The sequence below is a fragment of the Mycosarcoma maydis genome, chromosome 1 (genome assembly GCF_000328475.2).
Source record: "Mycosarcoma maydis chromosome 1, whole genome shotgun sequence".
Classification (NCBI taxonomy): Eukaryota; Fungi; Basidiomycota; class Ustilaginomycetes; order Ustilaginales; genus Mycosarcoma; species Mycosarcoma maydis.
The window spans coordinates 56,389-74,974 of NC_026478.1; the positions used below are offsets into that span (position 1 = coordinate 56,389).

The window sequence follows — 18,586 nt, forward strand, 5'->3', positions numbered from 1 at the left end:
TCTGTTAAGGTGTACGCGTGTGAGCCTATTGCATGCGTTGAGTTTGCTGCGATGAAAAGCGATCTTCGACGCATGGTCGTTCACCCAGTCTCTCCGACCAAGATATACCATGCTTTGCCGGCTTGTGTTTTTCTGACAAAGACGAGCTTGTTGAGCTGATCGAGCAGCCTGTGCGCAGTAACAAAAATGGATTCGCTTGACGCTCGATCCAACGCAACGCATTCCTTGCGCACAGTGATAGGCATCGAGGTTGCCGACTGTACCAAGGATGCGTCGACAAGAAAGGGTAAAGTGATAGCAGCTCGAGTGAATCTGAACTTCACCAGCAGATCCTCGAACTGGACCGCATTAGAAGCGCGGCTTGAGCTGTTGAGCGCTTTGCCGATCTCGTCTTCTATGTAAGTTTGTGGCTGCAGCCATTTGAACAAGTCCTGTAACATCTGTCTTTGGTCGGACTCGGCGTCGTCGTTGATCAGAAGGAGCGATGAGCGGGACGCAAGGTGGCGTCGGCTGATGCGGTACGAGATGTAGTGGTCCAGCACGCGTGTCTCCCGACAAGGCTGATCGAGGGACGAGTGGGTGAGACCGGTCGAGTACACAGTTGATGAGATGGCTTTGAGGTACTCAGGAAAGTACATGGGTCGAAGCAGCGACATGGAGACTGAGTAAACAAGCCTCGAGACTAGCCTCAGATTGCAAAGGACGCCAACGAGGGTTTCAGCTTGCTCCTCCTCCTTGTCGGGATCATCGACAGCATGAATTTGTACGCTTCTGAGGATAGCTGCAAGAATGAGCTTCCAAGCAGTGTGATACGGTGCAATGTCTATGCGTCCGTTTGCGGCTGACTCTGTTTCAAAACCAGATGTGCTGACAAGGTACGATGGTGGTGCTAGCAGCGTCGGTGTCTCTTCAAAATTGGCTCTGAGTCCCATAATCACTGAGATTGCTTAGTAGTAGTGGTTGTCAGTGCTGTTGCTGTTGCTGGTGGATCTCGGTGTGATCATTAAAAGGCAAGCCGCTTTCGTATCGGCCGTTCCGCCAACAGTGCGAGAAGCATAACCTGGCAGGTCACCTGTTCTGTTCCAGCCTTTCATTTTGGCGCAAGTCGTGAGTCGTAGTCTATGACGCCTAAATGGAAAGCTGGACGCGGAAAAGCTGTGTTCAGTGACGCATTAATCACGAACAGCCTCGCTGATGCTCCGCGGTAAACAAAAGAAAACTGTCTTCGTGCTTCATTTACAGTAAGTAGGTCACGGAGAGGGAGGATGACCATAACTTGCAGCTGGTATCCACGATTTACGATTCGTGATTGTTATAACTTACTACAATACTGTAAATAGTTAGTCGCGAGTACTAACTTATTCACGATGATAATATTTATTATTAATGATAAAAATAACACGTAAGTTAATGATAAAGCTGAGAGGAATTGGAAAGCCCTTTCGAGCGCTGTGCCAGGTTTGGCTGGCTTGACCTGGCTTCAAAGCAGGCGGTGCAATCAGGCGCCCGAGCTGTGGCAGTCAAGTTGGGAATTCGGGGTGCTAAACGAGATTCATGATTCACGATTGTGGTCCTTGCCAGTGTTGATTAAATCAGACTGTACGCACGATGTCGCCCCAGGACCGGACAGGCGGCCACTTGGCAACGTCCGTGGATCACGAGAAATCACGCAAGAGATGAGCATGGCTCGATCATTCATGATTCTTGATTGGCGAAATCACGATTTCGTGAATGGAAGACGTGAGGCGTGAGGCACGAGGCACGAGGCACGAGGACGCACGATCATTGTTACGTCTCTTGATGGACACGATCGCAAGGCCTTCATCGATGTGTGCTGTCGATGAGCAGAAAAGCTGGGCAAAGATAAGAAATTTACGATTCGCCTCCTTCAATCTCGCATGGATCCAAGTGGATGTGTAGTAGTATCTTATCGCCCTGGCCTGTCACTTCGTCCGCTTTACCTCCAGAGTTGAGTCAGCCTAGCCGTGCAGAACATACTCTTGCAAGTAGGCCTTCCGGACCTGCACCACCAGCCTGGAGTTGATAATGTCCACAAAGGACTGGCAATTGGATATCAGCAGGACAGGGTCCACCTCGTCAAGCGGTTACTTCAAAATTCGTGAGTTCAATTTGAGCCGATTTGATTGGAAGAAGAGTCACGAGTGTCGGCTTGCAAGCGGAAAGAGTTGCGGCTTTTTGGCCCTTTTTGCACTCACAACTCTGTGACTGCGTGATTGTCCATTCGGTTCCCCGTCCACACTTATCGCTAGACAGTCTGGCAGATTGGCCTCTATCTCCTTGTGTTTCGGCTGCGTCGCTAAAAACTAGCGCTCTTCTACAGTCACGAGTCCTCTTCAGCGTGTTGAGTTTTCGACAACGCTCCTGTGCCTGCTGTCCGATCTTCTTTCGACGGTTACGAGTCTTTGTCGTTGCCGGCTTCGCCGACTAGCAGCAATCTCTCATCTTTCCCCATCGATACGGTCTCGCCTTCGCACTACATTTCATTTTTGTGCACTTCTTCTCTGACATTGGCCATCTATCCAAACGTCACATCTGAACCTTTCGCCATCTGAGCGAGGGCCTGACTGCCAACACCTCGGCAGATCCGCGCCTTAGTCGGGTTTCCCGACTACAGACAGTTGGCCCCCTTGTTGAGCCGCTTCTTCCGCCAGCAACCACGCAAGTGCTCGCAACCCTTGCTGATAGACTCGTATCGGGGATGTCCATCTTGCCACCGTCTTCATGACGCCTCGCAGCCAAGCGTCGATAGCCAGTCCAACGAGTCTGTCAGGCTTAGCCTCAGCCTCATCGTCACGAGCGGACCAGCCCAAAGTCCTGGCCCGGCGCTCATCCTCTCCTCCCGCTACCAATCAGCGTGATGCAGAGTGCCGTCAAGATCTCACGAACGCGGCTAATGCCAGGCGACATCGTTCTGACACGGCGACGTCGGAAACAGAGGTCCGATCACGTCGCATTAGGGTGACAAAGGGTAAAGCAAAATTCATTCCTAATCGTGTCAAGCGCTACCACGAAAGGTCGCTTGCCGGTTGTTTGACCTGTCGAAAGCGTAGAGTCAAGTGCGATGAGGCCAAACCTGTCTGCCAAAGGTGTGCCAGTGGCGATCGCGAGTGCCTCTATGCCCACTCCGATGCCTCATCGAGCTCGAAAGGCCTTTCTTCGGCGCACGGCGCTTTGAACGACGACATGCTTCGCACCGCCAGCTCTACTGCATGTCCTGGCCTTCAGGTGTCATCACTTGTTCACAACAATTCACCTCCGTCCAAACTCAGTGCCAGCACCTCTTTTCACCTTTCCCCACCAGCAGGCGTAGGACCTGCATCGTCATCCCATTCTTCTGCCGCGTATGCATCGGCCTCGCCCCGAACACCATTTGATCAAGCTAGTCCGCATTCTCCGTTAGCACATCGCAACGGCCGTGCTAGAGCGTCTACCAGCGCACATAATGACCGCTACCGGAAGCCAGATCGTCCTCACCAACACGCAAGCCACGCAATCTCCGATTACGACCATCATAGACCCCACATTTATACCCAACAACATTCACGCTCCTTTGGTGCCTCGTCGATCGACATCTCCATGGTCAAACTACCCGCACTCCCGTCAGGCTTCGGTTTCGATCATCTCGACGCCTACTTTCCGACGTACGAACAGCAGTGCCTCTTTCGACACTACATCCTCGAAGTCGCGCCACAGCTCTGCGTCATGCAGATTCCTTTGCCGGACAATCGCTGGATCAGATACCACGCCACCTTTGCCGTCCGTCATCCACACGGAGTTAACGGCTACGAAGATGCTTTACGATCGGCTTTGTTGAGTATGGCAAGCCTCGATATCGGTCACAAGTTGTCACAATCGCCCATACCAGACTTGTTCCCTTCGGTTGCATCGCGATCAGATGATCCATCACCTTGGTCCGACAATTTCAGTAACGGCACCAGAACTATGTCGGGGCCCTCTCCACACAGCTCGACCTCTCACCACGCCGAGAGCATCCAAGGTGCGGCACCTGCGATACACGGATCCGAAGCGAACACAAAAAGCATCATGTCCAACGTTCTGCTCGAGCTGAGCAATCTGCGTCGAGAGGAGAGTTTGCGTCTCTTGCGCACCACGCTCAAGGAAAGACGCGCGCCACTGGATCGCGGCAATGCTGCTATCATGCTTGCTACCGTTCTTGGTCTAGCCACGCGAGACAGACTGGCAGCACAGCAAGACTGGCAGGATGCGCTGCACATTGCCTCTAGAGCCATCGCTGAGCTCGGTGGTCCAGCCGCCTTTGTAGACCAGTCTGACCCATCGAGCCTCTTCCTGATCGAACAGATCGCTTGTTTTGACGCTCTCAGCTCGCTCACTTCCGACGATTATACCCTTTTCCTACAACCTTGGGACGACTGGTGGTATGCGTTGATGGACTCGCCCCGCAGCATCAAGGAGGACAGTGTGCTGCAGACATTCGGACTGCATAGAGGCATGATCGACATGTTGGCACGAATGACGCGAGTCGAGGCCACCCGACGCGAATTGCAGGAGCGCACGAGCGTCACCATCATACTTTCTGAGGCGGTGGGTGGCGGATCACCACCTGCGCTGCCACCAGAGTACGAAGAGACGCGACTGTGGTTGGAGTCAACAGCGCGAGCATTGGTGGCAGAGATTCCGATCTGGGCCAAGATGCCGTTCCCAGCAGAAGCGACACGCACGCTGCAGACGCTTTTGCCAGTGATCATGAATCATCTGTACGTGGCTGCAGCCGAGCTTTACATCCACTCGGTCATCTTCTCAAAACCAGCGGATCACCCATGCTTTTCCGAGCCTACGGCTGTCGTGCTCAATCGTACAGAAGAGGCGATCCAAGCGGGTATCACCAAAGGGTAAGAATTGTGTACCTTGATCGTCTACGTTGGAATGGGAAGACTAACCCCTCTTCTCTTAATCCTGCTATGCGTGCTCATGACGTTCAATCTGCAGGTTGTTGCTCCCGCTCTCGTTTGCAGCCTTCTCAGCACGCTATCAAGACCGGGATCGGATCCGCGTCATGCTCAACGAGCTGCGTCCGTACTACAAATTTGACCTTGAACGCATGGAAAAACTCAACGAGCATCTATGGAGCTTGGTCGATAGTGGCCTCACACCGACTGATTGGGGCATGTTCCTCAAGAGCGTAGGCTGCTTCAACTGGGCGTTCTGAATCGCTTTCGCTGTTGGTCTCGGCTTATGTATTTGTTGCTGATCAAGGAATGGGATGTGTAGCGACCCGTGGCGCTGGAACTGACATGTTGCGAAGTTTGTTTACATGTCGAGAGGCCGCTGAAACAGGCGCTCAGTCACAAGAGTGTGGTCCGACATGACCTTGTGGAATCACAGAATCGTAAATGGCGAGGAGCACAGCAGGTGGAGAAGCACGAAGCAGACGTGAGAGAATGTGGTTGCAGGTTTGCTGGTTTGAGAATTTAACACTGCGATTTTGTCGCACGACACGTCGCCCCCAAGCTTAAAGAAGAATCACGAATCGTGAATCGTGAATGAAAGCTTCCAGCTCATCTTTTGACTGATAGCCGCACTCACGACTTGTGCTTCGTAATTCTTTTGGGCGCACTCTCGCCTTTGACTGCGGGACACCTGTTGAGACTGCATCTTCGCCCTCAACTTCAACACTTGCTTCTCGTGCTAGGTTTGCAAACTGAACAGCCCCCTTTCGGCATCTTTGAAGCAACAGCAAGGTCTCGGACGGGTATTGACACTTCTGGTTGGATCAAGGCGGTGGAGGTTGCTGATATCTAAGGTCACTGTTGGGATCGAGTGACGAGAGGCGCTTTGGTAAATTTTCTAATGGCCGAGCTCGACCTACTAGGACAACATGAGGCCCTTGATATCGACTCGCCGTCCATGCTCAAGCCAATCTGGAGTATCCTGGCTGCTGCTTCTGTCCATCGTTGCCTCGATCTGGTTTGCCGCGCTAGTCGCCGCAGCTAAGGATTACTACAAGGTGCTCGGTGTCGACAAGACCGCGTCGGAACGTGACATCAAGCGTGCTTACCGTAAACGAGCTCAGAAGATTCATCCAGACAAACACCCAGATAAGCACGCCGAGTTTCTGGAGTTGAGCGATGCATATCAGACTCTCAGCGATGCAGAGACTCGCAAGATTTACGACAGGTACGGTGTGGACGGTGTAAAGAAGCACCAAGCGCGCAAGGACAATCCGCACCAGCAGGCACAAGATCCATTTGACATCTTCTCTCGCTTCTTTGGCGGAGGAGGTGGCGGAGGTGGTGGGGTGCACAAGGGCCCCAGCAAGGCATTCAACGTAGATGTGGATATCGAAGACTTTTACAGGGGAAAGACGTTCACACTTGAATATCAGAGGAACGTAGTCTGTTCGCATTGCGATGGAAGCGGTGCCGAGTCTCCGGCGGATATCCACACATGCGACGCTTGCGACGGCAGAGGTGTAAGGATTGTCAGGCAGCAGATCATGCCAGGTTTCATCACGAATGCACAGATGACGTGTGACCGATGCGGTGGTGCCGGCTCAGTGATCAAGCATCGATGCTCCAAGTGTCATGGCCAAAAGATTGTTCAAGAGACGGCATCGGTGGATGTTGACCTTGAAAGGGGGGCCGAAGAGGGAGTAGAGGTGGTGATTGAAGGCGAGGCGGACGAGGCGCCAGAGTACGAGGCAGGTGATGTGATTGTCAGAGTCAGGTATGTAGTCTCACACGTTTTTGGATACATGAGCACAGCATAGCGTACTGACGCATGAATGCCGTTCATAATTGCAGCGCCCGACGCTCGAAAGGTCAGTTCCGACGAGGAGGCACCTCGCTCTACAAGACGCTTCCCATCTCGCTCTCTGAAGCGCTGCTGGGTTTTGAGCGCAATTTGACACACTTGGACGGACGCACGATCACCATCCGTCGCGATGCCGTCACTCAACCGGGCTTTGTCTCGGTCATCGACAACGAAGGCATGCCGGTACGTGGCACGATGCTGTCGGACGCGCCAGAAGAAGACACGCGCACTGGCCGCGACATGCTCTTTGGAAAGCTGTATCTTGAATGGCAACTCGTGCTGCCTGAAACGGTAGATCCAGCGTTGCGTACAGGTAAGTACGCCCAGGAAAGCGCGCAACGTACTTGACCTTTGAAAAAGGGAAGGCTGACTCTGCTTCTTGTTTTCCCAATCTGAAAGTCCTCGAGAAGGTTTCCGGCCGTTCATCAATAGGGGAAGCAAGCCATGCAGCCAGCGGCTCGAACCACCAAGAGCTTTGACCGACGCCCTACGCATCCATTCCCAGCATGTTTTCTGGCTCCATCCCCTTTGCATTAGACACGTCGTCAACGATGAGGAAGCATGAACATGGGTTATGTGTGTGACAGCAGTCGTTTCGTTAGGGTGAGGATGAGAGGCAGGAACACGAACGAGGATCGTGGCAAATTCACGATTGGCTAAAGATGTTAGATCTGTTTCTGTTTGTTGGCAAAAGTTAGACCAAACCGTGTGCGTGAACCGAGCTTCCGAACTTCCCGACTGGTGACTCTGACTGTTGCGTCGGTGAATTTGTGTTGTCGTTCCAAGAAAAAGAAGCGCGAAAAGGAACCGACGTGCCGCGATCCGCGTTTCCTTGCGGGCAGAAGGACGACGAACTTGATGGTGATTGGACAATGACAAGGGAAAGCGACCTTTCGATACAGCGCATAGCTGTCTTGCACGAACACGATTGTATCCGTATCCATCGCAGCGCTCGACCACCGGCAGCAGACATATAAATCCCATTGACCGCTGGCGAGGTCGAGGTTTTGTATTCCCGCCCCCCTCGCCCAATTTCCAGCCGTCGTTGGCCATGGTCCGATCAACACAACTGCTGCGTCAAGCAGCACGGGCTCTAACACGTACGCCGCATCCAACGCTCGCCCTCTCTCCTGCCGTCCGTTCTGCGCTGACTGCATCGACCAAAGCACCCATCGTGGCGCTCGAGTCGACTATCATCACTCACGGTCTACCATACCCTTACAATCTGGAGGTGGCACAGGAGCTTGAGCAGACCGTGATCGACCACGGTGCGGTGCCTGCTACCATCGCGCTGCTCGACGGCAAGCCGCTTGTCGGACTGGATTCGCAGCAGCTCGAGAGGCTTGCACGATGCGCGATCGACCCGGCCAGGAACGAAGCTGTCAAGGCGAGCAGAAGGGATATTGCTCATGTTCTCGCCAAGGGCAAGAACACCGTCGGTGGCACCACAGTTAGCGGGACCATGGTTCTTGCTCATATGGCAGGAATTAAAATCTTTGCCACCGGTGGAATTGGTGGTGTCCACCGAGGCGGCGAGTCGACCATGGATATTTCTGCCGACTTGACCGAACTCGGCCGTACACCGGTCGCCGTCTTCTGCTCGGGTCCCAAATCGATTCTCGACATTCCTCGCACCCTCGAAGTTCTAGAGACGTTTGGCGTGTCTGTCACAACATTCAACTCGACCGGCGAATTCCCGGCGTTCTACACTTCCAACTCGGGGCTCTACGTTCCTTATGCGGGAAGCAATGTGCAGGCAGCCACCTCGATCCTGGTCAACTCGCAAATCGGCCTGCAGAGCGGTCAGGTGTTTGCGAATCCTATTCCAGCCGAGTTTAACCAAGTGGGAGCAAAGATACAAGAGTGCGTCGAACAGGCGGTGCGCGAGGCGATCGAACAGGGAATTGATAAACGTGGTAAAGAGGTCACTCCGTGGCTTCTCAAGCGACTAGCAGAGCTCATCCCAGAAAGCAAGCAGAGCAACCGTGCGCTCGTAGTCAATAACGCCAAGAAAGCAGCACAAGTGGCCGTCGAACTCGACAGAATCGAGAAGGAGGCAGAGCGTACACGTGATACACACGCTCTCGGTGGGATTGCATCGACTGTGAGTTGAACATTTCCCCCATCTCTCCGCGTCCACCACCTCTCGACAGCATCGTGAACGGCCTCCTCTCGATGTACATATGCACCAAAGGTCGAACACAATCAACAGCATCTTGCAACCCTGCTTGTGGTGCGGAAAGAGAGATGTACATGCAATGTGAATCGTGTTGCTGAACATATATCGCTTGGTTTTGATTTCGGTCTGCTTGTGTCATGTTGATGCTCTCCAGTCCTCGAACGACAAGGCCAGGATCCTATTTTTTGGAGCAGCTGCCGTCGACATTACCTCTCAGACCGAATCTGCGGGAGCCGATCAACTGGCAGCAACCACCTATCCAGGTCGCGTACTTGTCACTCTGGGAGGTGTAGCACGCAACATGGCAGAGACGGCTACGCGCGTTCTGTCGTCGCATTGCGCGTCTTCAGTGAAACTCGTTTCTCCGCATGGAAACGACGAATTTGGCTTGCTGCTACGGACGGGCATGCAACAAGCAGGCATGCGAACGGATGGGCTTTTCGTTCCTCGGAACGGCAGCGGAGCCACGAGGACGGCAGTGTGCTCGTTGATGTTGGACGATCGAGGCGACTTGATCTCAGGTGTTGCGGATATGGACATTGGCCGCACTGCACTGTGTGCGCACAAGGACGAGGATGCAGCCGAGTCGCACTTGGCAGATCTGCTGCAAGCTGAGTCGCCCGAGCTGGTGGTATTTGATGGAAACATCGGCAGCGAGCAAGCAAGCCAGCTGCTGGCGGCTTGCGACGCATACAATGTAGATCAAACAGACAGTGCCGTCAGACGTCCCTTGCTTACCATGTTTGAGCCGACAAGCATCGCCAAGTCGACAATTGCCCTCGAGCACTTTGCTACTGCCAAGGCGACGCGCCAAGCCACACAGCCCATCAGCTTCGTTACACCAAACGCAGTCGAGCTGGACCGCATCTGTACGATTTCAAGAAAGCTGGGCCTTATCACACCATCATCGAACACTACCTCGTTGCATCCCTACAACATCGACCCAAACATCCTCGATCCCGACACGATCCTGTCCGCCAAATGCCTCGTTGATGCACGCCTCTTCTCGACCATCTTGCTCAAAGTGGGTCGCCATGGTGTCATCACGATCGATGCAGACACGGTGCAACATCATCCTATCCCCGCAGGCCAAGTCAAGCTGGTCAACACAACTGGGTGTGGCGACAGCTTCGCCGGTGCGTTCGCTGCTACCCTGTCGCATCTCCTCCGCCGTCAACGCTCATTGGGTCGCGACGAATGGCATGCAGTCATCGACGCAGCTGTCGAGGTAGGACAGCGCGCAGCACGTAACACACTCGCATCGGCAAAAGCAGTCGGCGACAACATGCACCTTTTGCTTGATCACCACACTTTGTGACTGTACTTCCTCAGTGACCAATGTAAAAATGTCCAATTGAGACCATACCCAGATAAAGAAGCTAACCTAAACCGACAACAGGAGGACGAGACGAGCGAAAGCTTGCATACAGAGACAAGACATAGACAAGAAAGAGAGATGCGAAGACTGAAGCCCACGGCCAGAAGAAGATGCAACAATCGAGCCAGCTCAAGCATACACTTCTTCAAAAAGACGGTCGAGTCCAGCCCTTGCACGCATTGCATGCTCGACTGGCACTCGCTCGGCTTCGTCCGTCAAGCTGCTGTTGAAAACCTCGATGCTCCACGGGCCTTTGTAGCCGGCCTGCTTGACAGCAGCTTGGATGAACTCCCTCGTTGGCAGAAAAGCACCTTGGTCATACTCACACGGGAACAGCCTGTTGCCTCTGGACCAGATCATCCTGGCCGGTCTAGGCTCGTCGGCGCTCGGCGAAGGCTTCAAAGGCTCTGGCATCCTGCGTGCGTCGCCGATCTGGAGGAAAAAAATCTTGTCCGCCGGCACTGTGCGCAGCTTGTTCACCGACTCCATGACTACGGCATATGGATCATCGTATTGATCCGTGATACCGGTCTTGGTGCAGGGATCGGCATACTCCCTGGCTAGGGTGTTGAACGAATCAAGGATGAGTCCAACATTGTCACGGTCCGCATGCTGGACCGCCTGCCAGGCACGCGCCCAGACATCGACGTGTGCACCCCACGAAAGCGCTTCGTAACCGATCCTGATGGGACTATCCTGACGCTGAATGGAGCCGTCCGTGGTGGAGCGATACGAAGCATAGACCGGGCCAAAGTGCTCGGCAAAATGACCGAGCTGGGCGAGATCGCTGCCGATTCTCTTGACATCCCCTACGGTTGCAGGGGCATGCTGGTTGTTGGAGCAAATGAGAAGCAGATCCGCACCGAGACGACGCATCACCTCGAAGCGCGAACGCGCACGACGAAGCGCAAGGAGCTGATCCTGAGGTTGAGCCCAGCCTTCAAAATCCCTGAGGGGTTGCAGACTGTAGATGCGCAGGCCGAGCGAGTCGCAAAACGAAGCGATGTATGAAGCAGCTGCCAGCTCCTGCCTGTACGCAGTAGCAGTGCATGGGCCCCAGGCATTGTATGTCATGGGCAGGCCGTCAAGGCCAACAACAAGTTCGCCCTTGTCATTGCGAACCAGCAGGTCGTCGTCGAGACCGGCGACAGCAAAGTGCTTGTTGTCGATGTCGGGTTTGGCAGACGTGTACGATGTGGCGCTAGTGCTTATGGAAGACGAGTTGCTAGTGGTAGATGAGCCAGAATAGCGTCGGTCGAGGTTCATGGGCGAATCAGGTGGGCTGAGCGCCGAGAGATAAGGCAAAGATTGCATAGGTGGAGTCGAGATGAGCGCGTCGCCACGCTCCTGGATCGAGCGAAACTCGTGCGAGACAGCAAACGCATCGAGGTCATCCTGAAAGAGCTCGATGCCGTCAAATCCAGCCTGGGCAATGGCACGGAGTTTGGAGAGAAGTGAGTGACCGGCAAGGTTGGCGCCGACCGAGTGGGTAAAGATTGAGTACGGATGAGGGCGTGTATATGGAGCTGCAGTCGACATGTTGATCGTGCGGATCTGGCGAGACGAGGTGCTGGCTGCTTTGTTGTATGCAAAGATAAGAATGGAGCTACACGGGTGGCAGGGCAGTCTACAACGGCAACGTAATGGGTCTGGAAAGGTCAAGACACCGGCCTGTTTGGTATTGTGCAAGTGATCAATACGATTCTGAAGAGGATGGTGAAGGGGGTGATGTTGGTGGTTCAGTTGACAGAAGTGACGAGGAGGAAAAACGTTTCGGTGCCATGACTATAGCAGATGAAACACAAAGCTCAGATAGGAGCGCTCAGTCGACAGAGCTATCTCTCGACGACAGGCAAAGCAGCACGGATTGGTGAACGAGCGAACGCGGCTTGAGGGGATTCATGTGATGTTGGCCCCTCTCTCCAGACGGACTCTATCGATACGGACCCGAAAAGACACTTGGGTGTCCAACCGAGGCAATGTGGATCATTCGGGACGAGGTTGAGAGAACAATGACGCAAGGAACCGAACCGTCCGAGCTCAAGGCTTTGCTCTGCTCAAATTTGTCAAGTGGCCAATCGTGGCAAGCGCAAGGGACGCGAGGATCACGAATTGACGGCGGCTTGAGCTGTCAACCTGGCAACACCCAAAAACCCAAAGAGCATCTGAAACCTAGTCAGGATGGGCGAGCGAGCAAAGCGAGAATAGCGAGAAAAGCGAGAAAAGCAGAACAGGGCAAGAACGGCTTGACGGCCAGGGGCAGTGTAAGGGTCACTAGGCTGCTGCCTTTTAGGCGTTACAAATTAGTTATGGTAACAACTCAGACAAACACGAATGTACCGTTGTGTGTTTGTAGACTGCATCTGCAGTACCTGTTAGGCGAAAGAGGCAAAGGGACCAGTACTGAAGTGGAAACACGAATGTCTCAATCGTTGATTCGTCAATGCAGTCAAGACCCTTTTGCTGCAAAACACAGTGCAAAGTGGCGGCATATGATGACGGACGTTCCATGTTGACTATCATGGTAAGTAGTTTGATGCCAAGATGGACAGTGTACCATGGCGCCATTCGTGATTGCGGCAGAGACAAGCGCCGTTGGCGCTAACTAAGTTGTGAGGATGGGCGTGTTGGTGCTATTGCGCCACGACTTTTTCATGACAACTCTCGTGTCTCTAAAACATATAGCCGAGGTTTTTTGGGTCTTTTCTCGGGTAACCGCTGTACGTGGCACGATGACTGACAACTGTTTGTTGTATCACTCACTGTGGAACAGCTGTGCTGGTTGCCGATTGCTAGCCTGGGAGCTGAGTGTGAGTGTGGGCGCACAACTAGATAAGGTCGCCTCCGCTCAAGCCCCGTTACTCGTATAGCTCCGTCATCCTAGATGATCGTGCTCGACTAGATGAAAAACGTGAGCTGAGCGTCGCTCGTCTCATTCTGACGTTGGTCTGAATTCCGATTTTTGAGCCAGCGGCGCTCGCAAAACTGGTTCAAAGTTGAACGCCGAGAGCGAAGTGGCGGCTGAATCGCCGCGTTAACGTTACATCATTCGTGATTAGCGCACTCTCCTCTCCACGGATGACGGCGAGCAAGCGGAGGCGACCGAGCAGCAGAGCATTGCTCTCCCAATCCACTCTGACGCTTGCAGAAATGTCTGAAACGACAACAAGACCAAAAGTTTGTTGATTGCTCGACAGCCGAGACCTGCGGCTCGCAAGCCCAAGTTGTGAATCCTGAATGGGCGTGCCAAGAGCGTGAGGGTATCTATCGTCAGCGTCAGTCACGAGTGTGATCGTCGATGGCCACGCGATAGAACGACTTGCCAATCACGAATTCAATTTAATTTCGACTCCCCTCGCACTCGTGACTGGCTGAGAGCGAGCGGCAACCAAGCTAAGTTAACTCAAAAGTCTTTCATAGTGAACTTACTCTGTTACGGTCTTTCGTTGATACAGCGCCTTCAGCAGCCGAAAAGCGCACGACTTGGTTGCAAAAGAAACAAGCCGTACATCCACAACGTGAATCTTGACTGACGTGACCTGCATCGGAAAAGCGAGGCCCTTGCTCGCTTAACTCACCAACGCCCTTGCTTTCCGCACATTTGACTCAATTACAGTTCCTCTACAGAGTACACCGTGTCCAGTGAATCACGAATATGCTGCGCCAGATTTCTTGGACTTTCACCGGCAAGTTTGGCTACTTACTCGCAATCCGAAACAGCGAGATCCGAGTTTCGACAGCTTGCCGCAACCCGGCGCGTCCTCCTCACAAAGCTAACCTTCGGGCAAGTCGCCGCATGTCGAGGTCTCCGTCAAGGGTTAACTCGCTTCTTTCTCTTCGGTCCGTATCGCTTTTCGCTCTAACGTTAGTCGGATCCGGCGTGAGCTTTAAATGGTTTGTCGCCTGACTCACTTGGGTTGCTGTCCAGGTGCCTCCCTGATCGTCGCGGCTGGGATGCTTTAGTCGGCTTTGACGGTGTACTCTACCCGCCATCTTTTGCTCAACGGTTCCGACTGAAATGTATCCGAGTTTTCACATCAATCGCAGAGTCCAGCTATACTTCATCGCCGATCTCTTCCCCGGCCTTGTAATTCCGCGATCCGGAACATTCACGATTCGAAATCTAACTCTCAACTTCCACCTCGAAATTTTCCCTTCCCCACTCACGACTTGGATTTTTTTGATTTTTTTTTCTCTCGATGCACGATTTTTCTTTGGCCTGACGAGAAGAACAGGACAGCAATCACGAATTAAACCTTTCGAGAACAACCTCAGTTTTGCAGGTGGCACAGACTCACGACTCACGACTCGGTGACTTTTCTATCTTGACTGTTTTCCACAAACCGTCAACCAGCATCCCCATTACCACCGCCCTTGCACTAGAAGAGACATCATGTCGGCTACTCCCATCGGCTTCTTCGGCCTGAAGCTCGTGCCAGGCAAGGTCCACAGGATGGACGTCTCGCGCGACTTTAAGATCACCAACGTCTCGTACGCCGATCAGCCCAAGTCCAATACCAAGACACTCGTCAAGATCCACTACACTCATGTCCCTGGTTTTGAGGATGACTACGATGAAGAAGAGCAAGAGAAAGAGCCCAAATCTACCGATGAAGAGGAGGAGATCGAGGAAAAGGTGTACACGCTCTGCAGCCTCAACGGCGCCAACAAGGACCACGCTGTCGTCGACCTCCAATTCTGCCAGGAAGAGCTCATCGGCTTTTCCATCACAGGTGACGCGCCTGTCGACCTTGTAGGCAACTACGTCGCTCCTCCTGACTTCTTCGATCAAGACCCTTCCGACAGTGAGCTCTACTCGGACGACGAAGATGACGATGAGGATATGTACGGTCTCGACTCGGACGACTTTGACGATGATGATGATGATGACATGGACGAGGATCCAGACCGCTTCGAAGAGCTTGTTGAGTCTTCCGCCTCGAAGCCCAAGAAGGCTATCGAGGCTGCTCCCCTCGCCGATTCCAAGAAGCGTGCGGCGGAGAAGCCTGTCAAGGAAACCGCTGCCAAGAAGCTCAAAGCTGATGCTTCCGCCGCTTCCGCCGCTTCCACCCCTACCAAGGCCATCGAGACCAAAGGAGAGAAGCAGACCAAGGGCGCAAAAGACACCAAGCCCAAGTCTGAGACCGTCGAGAAAAAGACGGTCGACAAGTCTACTTCCAAGATGACCACCACCAAGCTTCCATCCGGTCTCGTCATCGAGGAAAAGAGTGCAGGCTCCGGTCCTCCCTGCAAGGCTGGTCAAAAGGTCGGCATGCGATACGTCGGCAAGCTCACTAACGGTAAAGTGTTTGACCAGTGCACTAGCGGCAAGCCATTCTACTTTAAACTTGGCAAGGGAGAGGTCATCAAGGGTTGGGACGAGGGTGTCAAGGGTATGCGTGTCGGTGCAGAGCGCCGTCTCACCTGCCCTCCTAAACTTGCTTACGGCAACCAGAAGATTCCCGGCATCCCCGCCAACTCGACACTCGTCTTCGATGTCAAACTTGTTGAAATCAAGTGATCCATGACAGATGGACTGAATTTGTCTACTTTGTCTCCTGCACATTCCACCTACCTTGACCCGCACGGCCCTTGTGTGGAGACAAAAATCGTGAATCACGAATATGGAATTCCGGCGCTCGCATACACAGTTACCTACTGGCTAACCACTCTCGACATCTTGTACTCTATATACTCATGCACCAATCAACCATCTCCGACCAATCTCCCACAACGCTTCATCCTGTCAATTTGTGTGCATAGGCACGGTCACCACGGTACAGCCCGTTCCTACTCCCCTCCCCCCCAGGCACGTCTGAGTCAACCACCACACCAGTCTCATAGGCGCCACAGGCATAATAGTGGGGCTGTGAAAGTGAACCCAAGGAGATGTGGGCTGATGTTGGTGGCGTTCAGCGCAGTCGGTCAGCGCATCTGACCCTGGCATCGCCAGTGTGGCAAGTCCTGCCGAGATGAGACTGCCTCCTCACGACAGGTGTGTGGCTCCCGTCCCCGCCGTCCAAGACAGCTTGGTCGCAACCGTAGACGCATTGATATCCGCCGATCCGGCATCCTCGCGATACATAGTCAACCAATCGTATCACCTGTTCTCGAAAAGCATATAAACCCATCCCTGAGCAGTCCCTCTGCCTCCAGATTCTTCACCATCTCCGCCCACTAACCAACCTCTGCCACCTTTCTACCACGCTTTTGCTCCTCTTAGCTTTTCAAAATCCATTGCCCGTGATGTTCAAGCTTACTACTGCCTTTATTGCCGCTGCGGCTCTGTTGTCGGCCACTGCTCAGGCTGATCCGCTCCAGTGCCACATGCAGGCGTTCAATGCCAACATCATCTCTGTCGACGCCTACTCTGCTAATGACTTGTCTGACAAGCACGCCCCATTGGGCGCCTCGGGCTACTTCGCCGATGTCACTCTGACTGGTACGTTCTTCTTGTACAAAAAGCGGCTTGAGCTGCCAACGTGACTTCTGACTCCTATGAAACATTTCAATTGGATTCAATGCCGAGCAGGAAAGTATCACCAGGACGTCTTTGACGCCCGTCATTGGTTGACCATGCGTCACTCGGGTACTGACTGTCGCAATGTCAAGGGCACCGATTCCAAGGTTTGCAACATTGACTACGTCGAAAACCAGCCCGGGAACTCGTGCGCTCAGGTCACTCAGAGGTCGCACCTCCTCGGTTGGTCGTCTGGCAAGGCTCTAGACATCTCTGCGACCGCGCCCAATGCGCCCGTTCACTTTCGCGCCTCGTTGGCTCCCTCGCTCCAGACCTGGTGGACCGGCCTGCCCAACACCTGTGCCGTTCAGAGATACAACGCCCCTCACAACCCCTACAAGATTGTCACGCTCACTGCTTCGGGCATGCACACCTGGACCAAGCTCGTCATCATGCTCGACGCGCCCGAACCTTCTTTCTTCAAATCTTGGTCATGCGAGTACAACGACTCGCTCTCTCCTGTTGTTGGTAACATACAGGTCTCTGAGGATGGCAAGACCTACACTCTCACCAATGTCAAATACCAACCGATCCTCTACTCTGCCAACGAGGAGAACAAGTCTTAAATTGCTTGCAGATAGCATCCTAGCAGTTTGCTCACATCTTGGGCCTGATAGACGATATTCTCTGTGATATCTTTTGTCAGAGCATCAATCTACGGCTAAAGAAGATTTTCCTTCTCTAGCTTCGCTCGGTAGTCCCTCTCACGTTATCATGTCCGTCTTCATCTTTTCTTTCTCGCGTTCCTTGTGATTTCGTGCATTTCCAACGCCTAAATCTCATTCACCTTCCACCTTCCACCTTCCACCTTCCACGCCTGTGAGCGAAGGTTTAGAGAAGCATTCCCAGCAAACTTCTGTGACGAATGTTTCGGGCGAGCGGCTCATGCGAGCAAGTCAGTGCGAATTCTCTTTTCATGGCGCCCAATCGCTGGTCCGAGAGGTCACTGCTTTCGACAGCCCTTGATGTCTTGTCCACGCGAGCAGTAAGTGAAAAGCATGACCCAGCCGGCGTGAAAGGACGGAGTAGTGAGTCTCATTAGGCATGAAATGAATCCAATGTTTTCCGACTCCCTGCCAAGCGGGGTCGGCAGTATCTAGTGCTGGCCAGCCCATTTCTTGATTTGTTGCTACGGACACATACAGCGGTCGAACGATAACAGAAATGTGGATGGACTGAGACTTACAACGTACATGCATATGAGTGGGTATCAAAAACAAAGGGAAACGCGACCTTGGCCAAATCAAGACGGAAGAGTAGGGAGATAGATCGAGGGAAAGAAGCGATCAGCGCGTGATTTCAGACGTCAGAGCGGACACTGATGGGGGCTGAGATGTCCTGCCGATGCATTCGGGTGCAAAGACGGATATATCTCCAGACGCCTACCCTTCTTATAAGAGCATTGACGATAGCCAGACACCCCTACCGGTACGTCTGCGCTGTTGGTGGTGCAGTAAACGTGCTTGCACGGCCTGTATGTCTACAACGCGGACTGATGAGCTTTGCCCGAAGAGCAAAACCAGATACTATATTCTCAGGTACCTTGGGAGCAAGCAGTGCACAATTACGACATACTACCAGAACGCAACGGAACGAAATAATCGCTGCAGCTTACTTTGCACCAGCATCGAATCTTCAACAGAGTGTGCTGGATACGGGCTGGTAAAATCGAGTGCAAGCTTCATTTGCAGACTTC

The 18,586-nt window shown here is 53.3% G+C and overlaps 8 protein-coding genes across 8 annotated transcripts; 6 read left to right on the plus strand and 2 right to left on the minus strand.

Annotated features, from left to right (window-relative positions):
* Positions 1-80: 80 nt before the first annotated feature.
* UMAG_12081 (uncharacterized protein) lies at positions 81-932 on the minus strand (the record flags this gene model as incomplete). The annotated part of the gene is made up of 1 exon (XM_011388523.1): positions 81-932. The coding sequence occupies one exon, from the start codon at positions 930-932 to the stop codon at positions 81-83; it is 852 nt and encodes a 283-aa protein (XP_011386825.1).
* A 1,810-nt stretch (positions 933-2,742) lies between these two features.
* On the plus strand, positions 2,743-5,209 carry UMAG_10005 (uncharacterized protein; the record flags this gene model as incomplete). The annotated part of the gene is made up of 2 exons (XM_011388293.1): positions 2,743-4,892; positions 4,990-5,209. The coding sequence occupies 2 exons, from the start codon at positions 2,743-2,745 to the stop codon at positions 5,207-5,209; spliced, it is 2,370 nt and encodes a 789-aa protein (XP_011386595.1).
* A 669-nt stretch (positions 5,210-5,878) lies between these two features.
* Positions 5,879-7,292, plus strand: UMAG_10006 (uncharacterized protein; the record flags this gene model as incomplete). Its single annotated transcript, XM_011388294.1, has 3 exons — positions 5,879-6,726; positions 6,804-7,126; positions 7,213-7,292. The coding sequence occupies 3 exons, from the start codon at positions 5,879-5,881 to the stop codon at positions 7,290-7,292; spliced, it is 1,251 nt and encodes a 416-aa protein (XP_011386596.1).
* A 572-nt stretch (positions 7,293-7,864) lies between these two features.
* UMAG_10007 (uncharacterized protein) lies at positions 7,865-8,926 on the plus strand (the record flags this gene model as incomplete). Its single annotated transcript, XM_011388295.1, has 1 exon — positions 7,865-8,926. One exon carries the CDS (start codon positions 7,865-7,867, stop codon positions 8,924-8,926), a length of 1,062 nt encoding a protein of 353 aa, XP_011386597.1.
* Positions 8,927-9,293: 367 nt separating this feature from the next.
* Positions 9,294-10,310, plus strand: UMAG_10008 (uncharacterized protein; the record flags this gene model as incomplete). The annotated part of the gene is made up of 1 exon (XM_011388296.1): positions 9,294-10,310. The coding sequence occupies one exon, from the start codon at positions 9,294-9,296 to the stop codon at positions 10,308-10,310; it is 1,017 nt and encodes a 338-aa protein (XP_011386598.1).
* Positions 10,311-10,499: 189 nt separating this feature from the next.
* On the minus strand, positions 10,500-11,909 carry UMAG_00025 (uncharacterized protein; the record flags this gene model as incomplete). Its single annotated transcript, XM_011387700.1, has 1 exon — positions 10,500-11,909. The coding sequence occupies one exon, from the start codon at positions 11,907-11,909 to the stop codon at positions 10,500-10,502; it is 1,410 nt and encodes a 469-aa protein (XP_011386002.1).
* Positions 11,910-14,763: 2,854 nt separating this feature from the next.
* On the plus strand, positions 14,764-15,891 carry UMAG_00026 (uncharacterized protein; the record flags this gene model as incomplete). Its single annotated transcript, XM_011387701.1, has 1 exon — positions 14,764-15,891. The coding sequence occupies one exon, from the start codon at positions 14,764-14,766 to the stop codon at positions 15,889-15,891; it is 1,128 nt and encodes a 375-aa protein (XP_011386003.1).
* A 725-nt stretch (positions 15,892-16,616) lies between these two features.
* Positions 16,617-17,456, plus strand: UMAG_00027 (uncharacterized protein; the record flags this gene model as incomplete). The annotated part of the gene is made up of 2 exons (XM_011387702.1): positions 16,617-16,812; positions 16,903-17,456. 2 exons carry the CDS (start codon positions 16,617-16,619, stop codon positions 17,454-17,456), a joined length of 750 nt encoding a protein of 249 aa, XP_011386004.1.
* Between the last annotated feature and the right edge of the window lie 1,130 nt (positions 17,457-18,586).